General features: G+C 35.6%; 1 protein-coding gene across 5 annotated transcripts in view; it reads left to right on the forward strand.

Annotated features, from left to right (window-relative positions):
* The first annotated feature begins 212 nt into the window (after window positions 1–212).
* LOC117427195 (potassium voltage-gated channel subfamily H member 7-like) overlaps window positions 213–13,906 on the forward strand; it is a 55,068-nt gene continuing 41,374 nt past the window's right edge. For 3 of the 5 annotated variants that reach the window (XM_034045656.3, XM_034045657.3, XM_059033739.1), the window contains exons 1-2: window positions 213–724; window positions 1,770–2,000. In XM_034045656.3, the coding sequence (XP_033901547.1) occupies window positions 649–724; window positions 1,770–2,000 (307 nt within the window). In that variant the 5' untranslated portion in view covers window positions 213–648. The remainder of the gene's footprint in view (window positions 725–1,769; window positions 2,001–13,906) is intronic. The other 2 variants (XM_034045658.3, XM_034045659.3) reach the window with 1 other exon arrangement.

Raw genomic sequence — 13,906 nt, forward strand, 5'->3', positions numbered from 1 at the left:
AACACGCAGAATAATTGATCCTATAATGGTATCTCCTCTCCTGTGGTAATGGTATGGACTTTTGGAAGTTCGTCCATACAAAATGCTTGAAAACACGGGCAATTAATATAGATAATTTAAATTGCTACTCAACACGGGGACACAGCACCGGGGCTATCCAAGCATATTGTACAATATTACCTTTCTTGTTTCATTTTTCACAAGGTCTAGCTGACACACGCTTGAGTACCCGGAGATGCGCGTTGTGCAGTAAACCCTGAGGTGTGTAACGTCACTCCCCCTTGCAGATCAGCTTCAGTCTTCCATTCCCAATCATCATATTGCTTTAGAGAACAGCAAGATCGCATCCATTTTCAGTTCAATTTGCAATGTTTAGCATAAGAAAGCCAGATCCTACCATGTTCTATTTTTATTATTCAGTGTCGACGATGTTCCTGAAGGACTTGGGATATGCACTCAGCAAAAAGCTTTTGTAAATAAGAAAGAAAAAAAAGGAGTCATCAAAAGTGGGAAGATTTCTTTCACACGAATGAGGATGGTTTGTGACAAAATCAGACATCACCAAGCTACGACTGTAACTTAAGAACGAATATCTATCAAAAAGCTCGTTTACAGTAGAAGTTACGCGATTTCAAGATCTGCTCAATCATGCCGGTTCGAAGAGGTCATGTTGCTCCACAAAACACATTTCTCGGCATTATAATACGAAAATTTGAAGGGCAAAGTAAGTAATTTGAATCAAATGTATTTAATAAATTTCACTTTTATTACTGATCAGCTGTTCACTGTTTTTGATATCCCACAGAAGACTCAACTGATAAGTATCACCACTGTGAGTCTAATTTAAATAGTACAATGGACAAATGTAATTTAATCAATACCAAATAATAATGTACGTATATATGTTAGTTGCTTAAGAGAGATTAATGATTTCAAAACATACATATATTCTGCCTTTCCAAACAAAATGTTAATGACGACGAGTTTTTGAATACATTGTACATTATTTTCAGTGTTTTGTTTTCTGCAACTTGACAGATGCAGCAATGCATCTAAATAAGATATGTCGTAAATGTTATGTTGCCTTGTTTATAATCGGTGGTCAGTTGAACTCAGTTTACAATGTGGATATCAATGGAAATTGCGATTGCGTTGTGTGTTACATACAGTGAAGACAATGTGCAGTCTGGGAAAACTGTAAAAATGCTGAATCTTGTAGGCTATCATTTGCATGTGACCTTTACATTTTAGATCAGCTGGTGTCATATGCTTTCTATAGTATGAAACAAACTCATTTTAATTCACACATAGGGCCACATCTTAGAAATGTAAATAACTATTTTTGAGAGGTTGAAATTAGTGGAAATGTAATACAATTAACATCTACGTTCATGTACATATTTCTATGTTTACTTACAATACAATAGTTTAATTTGAGTGCATTTGTTCAATTAATATTCATATAATGCCATCTTTTAAGCAGTGTTGGGATACTGTACTAGTCTACCTGTTATTTAATGTATAATGTATTAGCAGTGTCATTTCAAACAAATGTAACCCAATATAACATCAATTTAATGTATCCATGCCATATATAGTCCTTAATTAAATCAATAAACACTATAAACATTGAAGTGATATTAAACATTTCTCTATTTAAACAATTGAAATTGTGCATTAAAAACCTATTTTTTTCTTTTTGTATGTTTACAGATGTAGTCTTCATCTGTAGCTTTATGATATTTATAAAATGTCGACTTTACTTACAGATAAAAAATTCATAATTGCCAATGCCAGAGTGCAGAACTGTGCGATCATCTACTGCAATGATGGATTTTGTGAAATGACTGGCTTTTCAAGACCTGATGTCATGCAGAAGCCATGTACCTGTGACTTTCTTCATGGTCCACACACCAAAAGACATGACATTGCCCAAGTTGCCCAGGCACTACTTGGCTCGGATGAAAGAAAAGTGGAAATAACATATCACCGCAAAGATGGTAAGACTTTCTGTTAATGTCTGTACAGTACTACCTTTGGTAGCACTTTAAAACAATGGCTAAAATTCATAATGAATTCCACAGGAATAACACCTGCATATTTGATGCACTTCCTCTGAGTAATTAATTTTGAAGTCAACCCTGTTAATTCATGTGGATTTAATGACCTGTATTCATTCCATGTTTCTTTGTTGATCATACATATAAGGCATGCATTCGGGGATTGTGAGAAATGTTAACTCATGCATGATGCATGCCTTATACAGGTACATATGATCAACATCATTTGTTTTAAAGAAACATGGAATTAATACAAGTAATTAAATCCACATGATAACAAGGCTGAATTCAAAATGAATTACTTTAGAACTTAGGAAGGACATACAATACGCAGGTGTTATTCCTGTGGTATTCAGCTGGAATTCATTATGAATTTGCAATCATTATTTTAAAGTGTTACCAGGTCACTTAACCCATTCCAGTTCAGATGCACACATAGAGCAGCAACTGTGAATACATGCATACTGTGGTTTTATAGAAGTGGAAAGCCTTCCTGAGGAACCTCTCTAAGGATTCCAGTAAGCGTTTACCGCAACTGTCTTTTTTTATTTAAAAAAAAACATCCTTCAAGGTAGACAAGTGAAAAAAAAGGTGTTTTAGTAAGCTGAACCTTCCTCTAAAAATAAAAATAAAATGCTTTACAGAGCTTAATAGTGCAACCTTATTTATATTCAGGAGTCTGGCATTTTGACTGAGAGGAAGCTAATGATTTATAATAACTTGCATATATCAGACTGATTTAAACAGACTGAGAAAAAGGTTATACATATACTCACTTATACTGTAGAGTAGGTGGGGCCCGCAGAGGGGAAAGGCCACAGTACTGAGGAAGTAAAGACAATGCACAAGCAATGACGAGTCTCCTAGGAAATACAATTCTAGGTAAAATAATTAAATGCAGTATTGGAACATCAGAACTCCTGCATTATATAAACAGAAGAACAACAAATCAGAGACAACAAATACACATTGAATTAAATGGCAATGACGTAGTTCTCTGTATGTAAGGCAAGGTGTTCCACCTGTCTAATTGACCTGGGCAAACAAACAGATTGGAGCCAAAGCTATTCACCAACGACCATTCAGAACTCGCCAGCTGTCCTTGTGTGCTGCATCAAAGATGACTCATAGCAATCCTAGAATTGTTAAACACTGTCTAAAACATTTGTGCCATAATAAAAGCTATAACTAACTTAAATACAACCATCTCCCTTGTTTGAATAAGCACCTCAAGTTAGTCCCAGCATTGTCCATCTCATTGCACAGTATCCTCTATAGGTATAGATTACTGAGTACTAGCATTATGCAATAATAATAAAGGCACAATACAAATGATTGTATTACTTTATTAAAGGAGTGCTTAACTTATTTGTACAAGCAATTTCAAAACGGGTCCTCCTGTTCGTTGTTGCAAATTTTTTGGTTCTTCGTGTGTATTTTATAATTCAATTTGATATATCTAGGTGGTTTAAATCGCCAGCTAGATATATCAAATTTTCAAATCGGGATACTGATAATCAGAATTGCTCCTTAAATGGGATACAACTCTGGGAGACGGTTCTTCCCAATGTTATTTATGTCGTTTAATTGGGACGCCACTTTGTTTAATTGGGATACAGTATTTTCAAATGATGAATGGAGATTGCTTTTCAGAGCAAAAGAAGTCACGTAGCACAGTGCAGTGAGTGCAGTGAGTACGTGATCACGCTGTGACTTAAACCACGTTGAACTCTTAAAGAAGGAGGAGGCCCCTGTGGTTTCTCAGACTGCTGTTGCAAAAAAGTTGATTTTGTTTAGGAATAAAAAAGCATTGACTCATATTTTAAATTATGTTTATTTAACATTTAGTCATAATGTGATTTAATTATTTTTCTTTTCATTAAGAATAAAAAAAAAAGTGACCTAAGGTCGTCTCAACTGCCTCCCATTTAATTGGGATAGACGCTTATTCGGGATATTTTTCCTTCTCCCGAGGTGTCCCGATAAAGCGACGCTGACTGTATTCTTAAAATATTTTTGTTAAACATATTGTATTTTTTTTCTTCAGTACATACAAAAGGTTGATCTTATTAGATACATTTTGTGAATTGGAACTATTAAAAAAAACCCTGCAAGATGCCCATTGTTATGAAGGATTTATTATAACAAAAATAGTAGTTTAATATGGTGTCCAGTTCTCCATTAGGCATCCAATTACAACTCCTTTATATTAAGAAAGAATATTTATTGGTATGGTTTAAATAAACAGACACAGAATAATGTGTTAATTTATGAGATTACAACATTGGTATCTATTACGTATTCGTTCATTGCTGGTGTTACATGGGGAAAGTTTTCAACGGCAAGTATCAAATAACCAGCATGCCTGTAAAAAAGAAGCCTCATCAAACAATGGCCTTCTCTGACAGAACATTTAAATGAGAGTTGCATAACAGTGGAGAGAGAGAGAGAGAGAGAGAGAGAGAGAGAGAGAGAGAGAGAGAGAGAGAGAGAGAGAGAGAGAGAGAGAGAGAGAGAGAGAGAGAGAGAGAGAGAGAGAGATTGGTAGACGAGCCAAGACAAATCAGATTCTAACTCTTAGCACCCAGAAATGTTTTTGTATTATTTATTTTTTTCATAAGAGACTTTTCATGTAGAGCACTAGAAAAGCAGGTCTAAGTTCCTGCACTTGAATTATGAATTAGAATTTGATTACATTACATTTTAGTTACATTACACACACAGTTTCAGCAGTGGCATATGAGGGTTTCAATTGCTTAGTCTTATATACTTTGTAAACTAATTGAGCAATTTAGCTAAAAGAGTGTAAGTCATAATCCAAATATAACGGGTCTGAAAGGTTCATGCAATTATTTATTTGTAAACCTTTTAAATATTAATATTTCCATTTTCCCTATCCAGTAAGTACTGAGTAGGATTGTTTCCAAGATTTTTTTTTTCAATTAAACGTTAGATGATATTCAATGAGAAAATTCCATTAAGCTTAACATGAATTAATGCAAAGGGGTGAAAACAAGATGAATATAAATACAGAACTTACCACTTGCAGCAGATAGCACTGAGTGTGTGAGCTAGAATGATGGTATTCATTTCACTTTTTTCAATGTTCATTAAGTTAAGCCCCATAACAGTCAGTTCCGAAAAAATCCATTATTGTGTACATCTTCTCACTTACTCGTATGCATTTTGAAATCTCAGTAAATTCAATTTATTCTCCAAATTCGATTACCTTTGATCTTACACATTTTAGTATCAATACAATGGTGTCAAATAATATTACAACATTTGATACACTTAGTTTGCTTTAAACAACAGCTTCTTTTTGACAGATTAACCTCACCTGGGTAATAAATGTGTTAGGCACCCTGAATTTCACATGCATATTGCACATTACTAATGTGTCTGTCCACAAATTTAAGGTATATATTTACTGTTGCGTCTAGAAGGGGTAATGAAGTAGCCTAATGTGTAGCTATGTATGATTCATTTGAATTTACTTCAGACCTCTACATTTGTATGATTGCATAATTTTATAAACACTTAACATAACTTTAACATGTGTTTGCAAAGGTTACCATTCAACAGTGCTAGTGTCTTTCAAAATGCAAGGTGTAAAAAGGCATCGTGATACCTCAAATAAGTGCATAACCATGAGAATGATGTAAATGTAGCAGTAAATAGTTGGCATGTGTCATGATTGAGTGAAACTCCTAAGAATTGGTATGTTTGCCCATGTTTACAATGCATTATTTATTAATCTATATACATTTAAAATAAGGAATGCACTTTTCATCCATGTGTATTATTGATTTGTTGTAAGTGAGCACCACTGTGACCTGTACCTGATTTCTTCAATCATAATAGTTAGCATTGTTGTTTGGTCATGTTATCATAGTGAGATCCATTAAAGTTGGAGAAAACAGTGTGCTTAATGGGCTTTTCCTTTGCTATGGGCAGCAGTGTGGAGTAGTGGTTAGGGCTCTGGACTCTTGACCGGAGGGTCGTGGGTTCAATACCAGGTGGGGGACACTGCTGCTGTACCCTTGAGCAAGGTACATTACCTAGATTGCTCCAGTAAAAAAACAAAAAAAAAACAACTGTATAAATGGGTAATTGTATGTAAAAATAACGTGATATCTTGTAACAATTGTAAGTCACCCTGGATAAGGGTGTCTGCTAAGAAATAAATAGTAATATGAGTTTTAACAATACATCTGTATAAAATATGTATGCATGTACAGTATGTGTATTTTTTGTTAAACACCTGGCTTTTTGTAAATCCTTAGGAATAAGAAAGATATTTGCTGCATCTTTTTTTATTAGTTTTTAAGCACGTGTGCCTGTCGTAACACTGCTCATTATGGTGTAGTGTAGAAGAATTAAGTGCCTCCCACATATAGAAATGGAAATGCAGAATTCTTCTTTAATGCTAGATTGGTACAGCTCTTTTCACAATACCTTAGAACACCCTGTACTGTGTTAGATTGATATTATCCTCATCTACAGCTCCACTGGCTATCACAGTCTCGCTTAGCTGAATTAGGTTAGCAGGCGGTATTGGCTTTGTGAGAACTCAAAGCTTCTCACAGCTTATTGTAGAGTGAGTTGACATATGATTCATGGAAGTTTCCCAGTCAAATACATTACTTGTGATGTTTTGTGTCCTTGGCTAGAAATGTAATTTATAGATTCATCACAACCACAACCAGTTAGGATTTTAATGTATAATGTATGCTGAGGTTTGTAAAGACAGAATACTTAAACCACATAGGTTGCAATGTGGCTGAAATATAGCCTGTATCTCTAAAATTGATACAAATGAAAAAATGTAATTCCTGATAGTTGCAATACTCATTTATCACCCCTACCACCACCACCACCTGCACCACCATCTTTATTCTTAGAAAGCTGATACCATGTTTGTAACCTATACGTGATTCAGTATAACTTTGAATAATTAGTTAATAAAAGGCTTCAATGCAGCAGGATAAAAGGGCAGAAATATGGCGTTTCTCATGCAAAGTTTCAAACACCACTTCCTTCTATTGATCTGAAAGACAGCTAGCTTCCCAACTGTGCATGGAGTGTTTGTAGGTAGGTGTTTCCTATGAGGGCTGGATGATTGATCTTAAAAGGAGTGTATGCATTTTTTATGATTCCTTCCCTGTTTTCCTTTTATTTTAGAGCTTTAAATCTTTAAAGATTACATTATTTTTAATTGCATATTATTATTATTATTATTATTATTATTATTATTATTTTTTTTTTTTTAATTTAGTCGTTGCCAATTATTATTTTTATTATTTTCTCCCAATTTGGAATGGCCAATTATTTTTAGGCTCAGCTGACCGCTACCACCTCGCGCTGACTCAGGAGGGCGAAGACGAACACACGCTCTCCTCTGAAGCGTGTGCGGTCAGCCGACCACTTTTTTTCACACTGCGGACTCACCATGCAGCCACCCAAGAGCTACAGCGTCTGAGGACAATGCAGCTCTCTGGCAGCTTATAGGCAAGCCCACAGGCGCCCGGCCAGACTACAGGGGTCGCTGGTGCGCGGTGAGCCGAGGACACCCTGGCCGACCTAACCCTCCCTCCCCCCTCAATTGGCCGAGCGCCGCCCCCTGGAAGCTCCCGTCCTCAGTCGGCAAAGGAATAGCCTGGACTCAAACCTGCGACGTCCAGACTATAGGGCACATGCTGCACTCTGCGTGGAGCGCCTTTACTGGATGTGCCACTTGGAAGCCCCGTTTCCATATTATTTTAAAGCAATCTCAGGCATTGTACCACAGGAAAAGCAATATAGTTTGTTTCTGGGGTATTTTAACGACGTGTCCAGTAATGTAATAGCTGTTAACAGCACGCTTGCAGTACCTTCTCGTAAACTGTCAGACCTGATTTATTAACACTTACGGTACCTTATCATTTAGTAAAATGATACCCTCTTGAAACTAAAATACATGCAATAGGATATTATGCATATTACAAATATTCTAAATACTGTCACTGATTAGATCATTAAAATAGGGCCCTTTGTGTACCAATCATCTAAGAGCATGTATCAGTCGATTCATTGAATTTACAGTATGTCTGTAGTATTAGATTAGAATAGACCCCACATGACTTGAATATGTATTGTAGTATCTGAAGTGTTAACAATAAAAACAACAGGCAAAATGTCAGACTCCAGTTATAGATTACTTTTAAAGTGGTTTGCTATAATGTGTAGCCTTAACATTTTCCTTGTAATTGCCTATTATCTAACATAATCAATCAGTTAGAAGTGGGTGCATTTCTTCTAAATAGCCATATTGATTTTGGTCGTGTAACGGACATTGTTACTGTGCTTGCTAAATATAGAACATAACCATTAGCCACTCAGCTGCACCGTAGATGTACAAGCATGTATCGCAAGACAATGGAAACCCCAGTCCTAGTTCTCCAGAAAAAAGAGTTTATCGCTGTCTTTTTCAGGCATCTTTCTTTTGATATTGTTCTTGACCTCCGTAACCTAATAGTTGGTATGTGCAACAGTGGTAAAACTCAAGAATATAATAATGGAAAGTGTATGAACTCTTTTGAATTGTGCACTCCTTCTCTTTTAATATGGATAATCTTACCAGTAGTGCTGTTTTTACATTTCTCTTGAAATAAACCTGGTATCTTCTTATTGAAATAAAGGACCACATGGATAAATGGCATACAATACATACAATGCATATTATTAAATGACAATGACCTACAGTAGAAGTGTTCAGGGACCAGATTTCACTTTTTTTTTCTTTTTTTAATAAAAATCAAGCATACAAGATTTACCCATATTACAATGCTGTATAGTGATTATTGACCAAACTTGTATTTGTTGTATAGATAATATTATTTCAAGCATCTTGCAGGCATAACCAAGTGCAAATTAGCATACAAACTACTTAGGAGTGGTTGCCGTTTTTCTAAATCAGGACTTGTACACCTGGCAGTAAATGTGTCTCTATTGATAAGACACAACATAGATGCTGATTTTTCAATGAAAAAAAATAAAAAAAACCCTGCTCTGGTAAATCTTTCCCTTATTGTCACAAAACAGTATTGATGTACTGAGATTCTTTATTAACATGCTCTTCAGAGCAGTATGTTCCTTGCAGTGAACTTTCCTTATCCACAACTCGTACTGCCTGGTGGTGTGCAGATTTCTACAGTATAGCATAACGTCGCCATAGCAACAGAAACCCAGCAGCAAATATAGAATCATATTCTGCTGTGGTCTAATTCATCAGCACACAGCATGCTTTCCTTTTTTTTGGATTGCAGGTCAGGGCCTGCAGGAATGATGCATTATTTGTTTTTCTTCTCCAAATAAAAGGGGAATTTAACCTACACAAAGTGCTCCAAGCAAAATCGATCTTTTTCATTAAACATTATATACCCTATATTCAATTTTAAATCCCAAAAGGATCAAACATTTGAGGCAACGTTTTAAAAAAACTGCTTCCCTGTGATTTAATTGACTCAAGAAATTGTAATAGTATACGGTTATATTTTAATTATATTTTAATGACATTGAGGGATAATGTGCAGCCTACTCAAACCAAGAAAGCATAAAGAAATGTAACATTGTAAATGTGTACTTGAGAAAATGGAAGCTTGCTGTGCAGGATTTACTGTATGACCCTCTGTAAAAGCCTGCTGTTGTGTATAACATCAGTCTACTCAGCATCTAAGAATGGTTTCATTCAATTTCTCATTCAGTAGAGGAGAGAAGAAATGAAAGGTGATATTAACTTCTGAGGCTGGTGCAGCTTTCTGTTCTAATTTTACCCTGCTGTTTGATACATCCTAATACACAGCTGAATGCATTTCTGCTGCGTAGAATCTGTACTCAAATGCATTCTAGGTCCCATCACCTAAAAATAAATAAATAAATAAAACTGCATAATAGAAATCCCCATATTCTTATAAACATATCGAGACTGAGCATTTAGACTAGATTTACAGTAGTTTAGTTATATATCAGCACAGTGCAAGTCAATCTCAGGTCAGATGTAAATGGAGAGTGGACCCAATACTGATTAGAAATTAAAGCTGCATTAGTGAAGAGAAAGTAGCACAGCCTAGAGAGGATAAAGAAAGAGTGAGGGAGACCACATTATCTCCCTCAAAGGCGACAGTGGGTGTTACATTCACGGGTTTGTGACCTTGTCAGTGCTGTCAGTACCCCTCAGTGTGACACATCTGATTGCCTTGAAAGATGGGACAACAGTCATACACAAGATGGTCAGGCTTTATATTAACCAGGCACCCGTTACACGTAATTAAAGATGTAATCCATGAGGTGATTCTCTCTGTTACACAGTAATACATCTATTAGGTTAGAATTAGGGCTTTGGGCAATGCAATGAAATAGAATGCAACATGGCTGGATCAAAGATCTGTGGCCAGATGCATAAAGACTAGGTTTGAAGTCTGCATGGCTACTTTATTTTTCTGTCATTTCTCCTGCTTTTAACCAGTGCTTTGCCACAGCTCAGCACAACAGCCATTCGTGCAACACCCACACCCACACGGGTGTCCAGAGCTTGTAACTGCGCTGTCCTTTAGTAAGAAAACCCTGGGAGAACATATGAACATGCCTCGCCCTTTATTGCTGGCTTTCACTTCCTTTACATCATCTTGTTCCCCTGGTCTATTTCCAAGTCTTGAACTGGATGACAAATGTTGATGTTTAAAAACATGATTCCTTTGGTCATAATTATCTCAACATATTTTCTTCAGTTTTTATAAACAGTTTGTATTTTTAGATTAAAAGATGATGTTTCCGGAGGAAAGCATGTTTTTTTTTTTTTTTTGGTACTGTAACTGAATGTTTGTTTTATTACATTGCACCAGAAATTAATGTTTATGTTAATTATTATTTATCGACAAGAGGATATAGCATTAGGGTACTAAAAAAGAAAGCTGTATTTCCTCGGTCAGGTACAGCATTTTTGCCCAATAATTACCATGTGACAATATTTGCGTCTGTAAAGACGATCTCCAGGGTGGTACTGTGTTACCAGTGGCATCACCTGGGCTAAGAAGAGCAATTACGCTTCTGCGGTTTAGGAAATATCCTTTGGAAATCTTAAATTAATTCCACAGGGCTTTAGCAGTCAACTTGTGCAGTTTTAGAAAACGCTTTTGATACGCAAACACAATCCAACTGAAACGCCAAAAGCTCGTAGATAAAACTAAATCTATGTTGCTTTCTTCTGATACACAGATGACTCAATGAACCACTGCACAAAATGATTGCTTCAACCTCTCTCTGTGTGCATTATGCCCTTTCTGTGGTCCTCTCTTATATTTAGCTCTCCTTAAATATTCAACTGTAGGTTTCTCATAGAAAAGGGCCTAAGAGATGCTGACCTTGAATACCTACTGTAAGTATCCTTGCTCATCTTAATAAATATTGGCTGGTTTCACAGACCCAGATTAGCACTACTCTTGGTTTACTTTACCTAAATTAACACTGGGTAGTGCAGGCTTAGTACTAATCAGGGTCTGTGAAACCAGCCAAAAGTGTCCCAGAGGTATTATACAGGAGCTGCATTATACTGTATAAACAAGCATTTTCACATCATTCCTGGTATTGCACTGTATTGTAAATGCCCCCATCTTACCCTTTGGAAAACTGATTTGTGATTTATGTTGAAAAATGAACCATACAAAATGTAATACACTCAAAAATACAGTTACATTTATTTATTCATTGGTCTGTATACAGATATTTAAAAGCACATATATACAGTTACAGATTTGATAAAGTTAAAAAAATACACTTTTTTGTGTTTAAGTAGCAGTTCTCACAGTTTGAACTTCACAGTTTTACCTTGCAGTTCTACCATCAAAACGGCCTGTCAAATACAATAAGAGACATCCTACACACAGCAGCTAAGTTACAATATAAGACATTCAAAAATGTGAGCGCATGACCTTTGCAACAATTGTTTAACATTTGCATTATCGGGATCTGAGGATGACTTGCTTAGTTACATTGTTTTAATTATTAATAGTGGAAATAGAATCTAATGAAATTTACATCACCTTGAAACATGAACTGATCTCTATGCAAATATGTACAGCTATTTCTATGTACGGCTATGGCCAAATGTTTTGAATCACCTAGAATTTTAGGATTGAGTATTTCATGTTAGATTTTGAAATGTCACATTTTTCAATATTTGTCAGTTTTTTTGTTAAGTATATGGAAAACTGCAAAGCGGTATGTCATTCAATATGTTAATGTAACATTCAGCAGGTTTCATTCGACTTCATGAAGCTTTTTTTTTTTTATTCTATAGGATGATGTAAAACTTTTGGCCATAGCTGTACACAAGGCCAGCTGTTTTATTTTGTTATCAGGATTACTACTGAAACCACCTGTTACTTGTATTATACAAGAATCTGTCCTTTCTTTTACTACAATGCTGTTACGCCAAGTTTTGAATTTTTAACACCTGTACCCGTACCAAAGGGACAGAAAGTAATGTCCTCCTGTTCAGTTAAAAATGTACTATTATTACAAAACTAGAACCAAACAAACATAAATGCCATTTTAAACAAACTCTAGTTATGTGTTTCTCATTTTATTACACTAACCTGGAATTTTCACCTTTAGTGACAGCTGGAGTAGACCAAATGTTGACGGATTAAACAATTCAGAGCTTTACGAAGCTGTTTTGTGACCACTACTAAGCCTTCTTTTTTATACTGTACAAAAAAAAATAGCTTTGGAACACCCACACTCACTGTCAAAGAGTCGTACTAAAAATGTAGTAATACAAATAATAAACAGATTCATTTGTGATGTCACAAGAACATTTTATTGCTGGGTTATGTGTCACCAAGCACTGTCTCATTTTCAGTAAATGTCAATTTGGACCAAGGTAATCTCAGCCCAGGCTGTAATGTTTGTAGAGAAATTTGCAAACATTTACACACAATTAAATCACAGTGGTGTCTGAAAAATTGACTGATGCCTATAAAAAAGAGAACATGTGAATGTTAGCACTTTTGACACTAATTCTCCAAGGGATAATTTGACATACACGAAAGACCAAGGTAAAGCAGTGTGATTGCTTCTTCTACTTTAAACGATCAAGTCTGATGCTGTTAGCAGGAGATATTTTATCACTACAGCTTACAGACTAAAGTGGTGAATAATTTGCTGAAAGTGAGATAAAGCTGATGTGTGAATCTCAATTGACATTCTAATTATATAATACAAGAAGAGAGCCAATATAACAAACTTCTCACTGCCGTATTTATACTTTTTAGATGACACAGAGGAGAAGGATGTTTAATTATTAATGACACTGTGATTAAGAGCAAAATAAATCAACAACAATTCCAGTCAGTATTTAAAATATGCAAAATCCCAGTGCTTCTTTTGCAGCCTTGCATTGTTCACAATGAAGTCACCGTTTTGCTCTGTTAACTTCTCAACATTTTTCATTGAACAGCGATTTGTCGTTTAAGAAGAAAAACAAAAATGTTTTTTGCCTTTTTGGTTTGTACTGCTGGCTTTAATAGGCCTTTCTGCAATAGGGCTTCTCATTAGCACTGGCACATTTTATTTTTTTCATGTCCTTAATGAGCCACTATACTTTAAATCATGGATGAATCACAAATCCCTTGACACTACAAGAGTTGCCACTAGAGGCCACAAAGACGTAGACTTCCTGGTAGCCCTTGGAACTTCAAATCACAAGCTTGTTAAATAAACTGGATATTCAATTGATATAAACATCTGCAAAATACTGCCACTGTTAACAGAATATTCAGTAATTCAAATCAGACCCTTTGTGTACA

Source organism: Acipenser ruthenus, chromosome 11 (genome assembly GCF_902713425.1).
Source record: "Acipenser ruthenus chromosome 11, fAciRut3.2 maternal haplotype, whole genome shotgun sequence".
NCBI lineage: Eukaryota > Metazoa > Chordata > Actinopteri > Acipenseriformes > Acipenseridae > Acipenser > Acipenser ruthenus.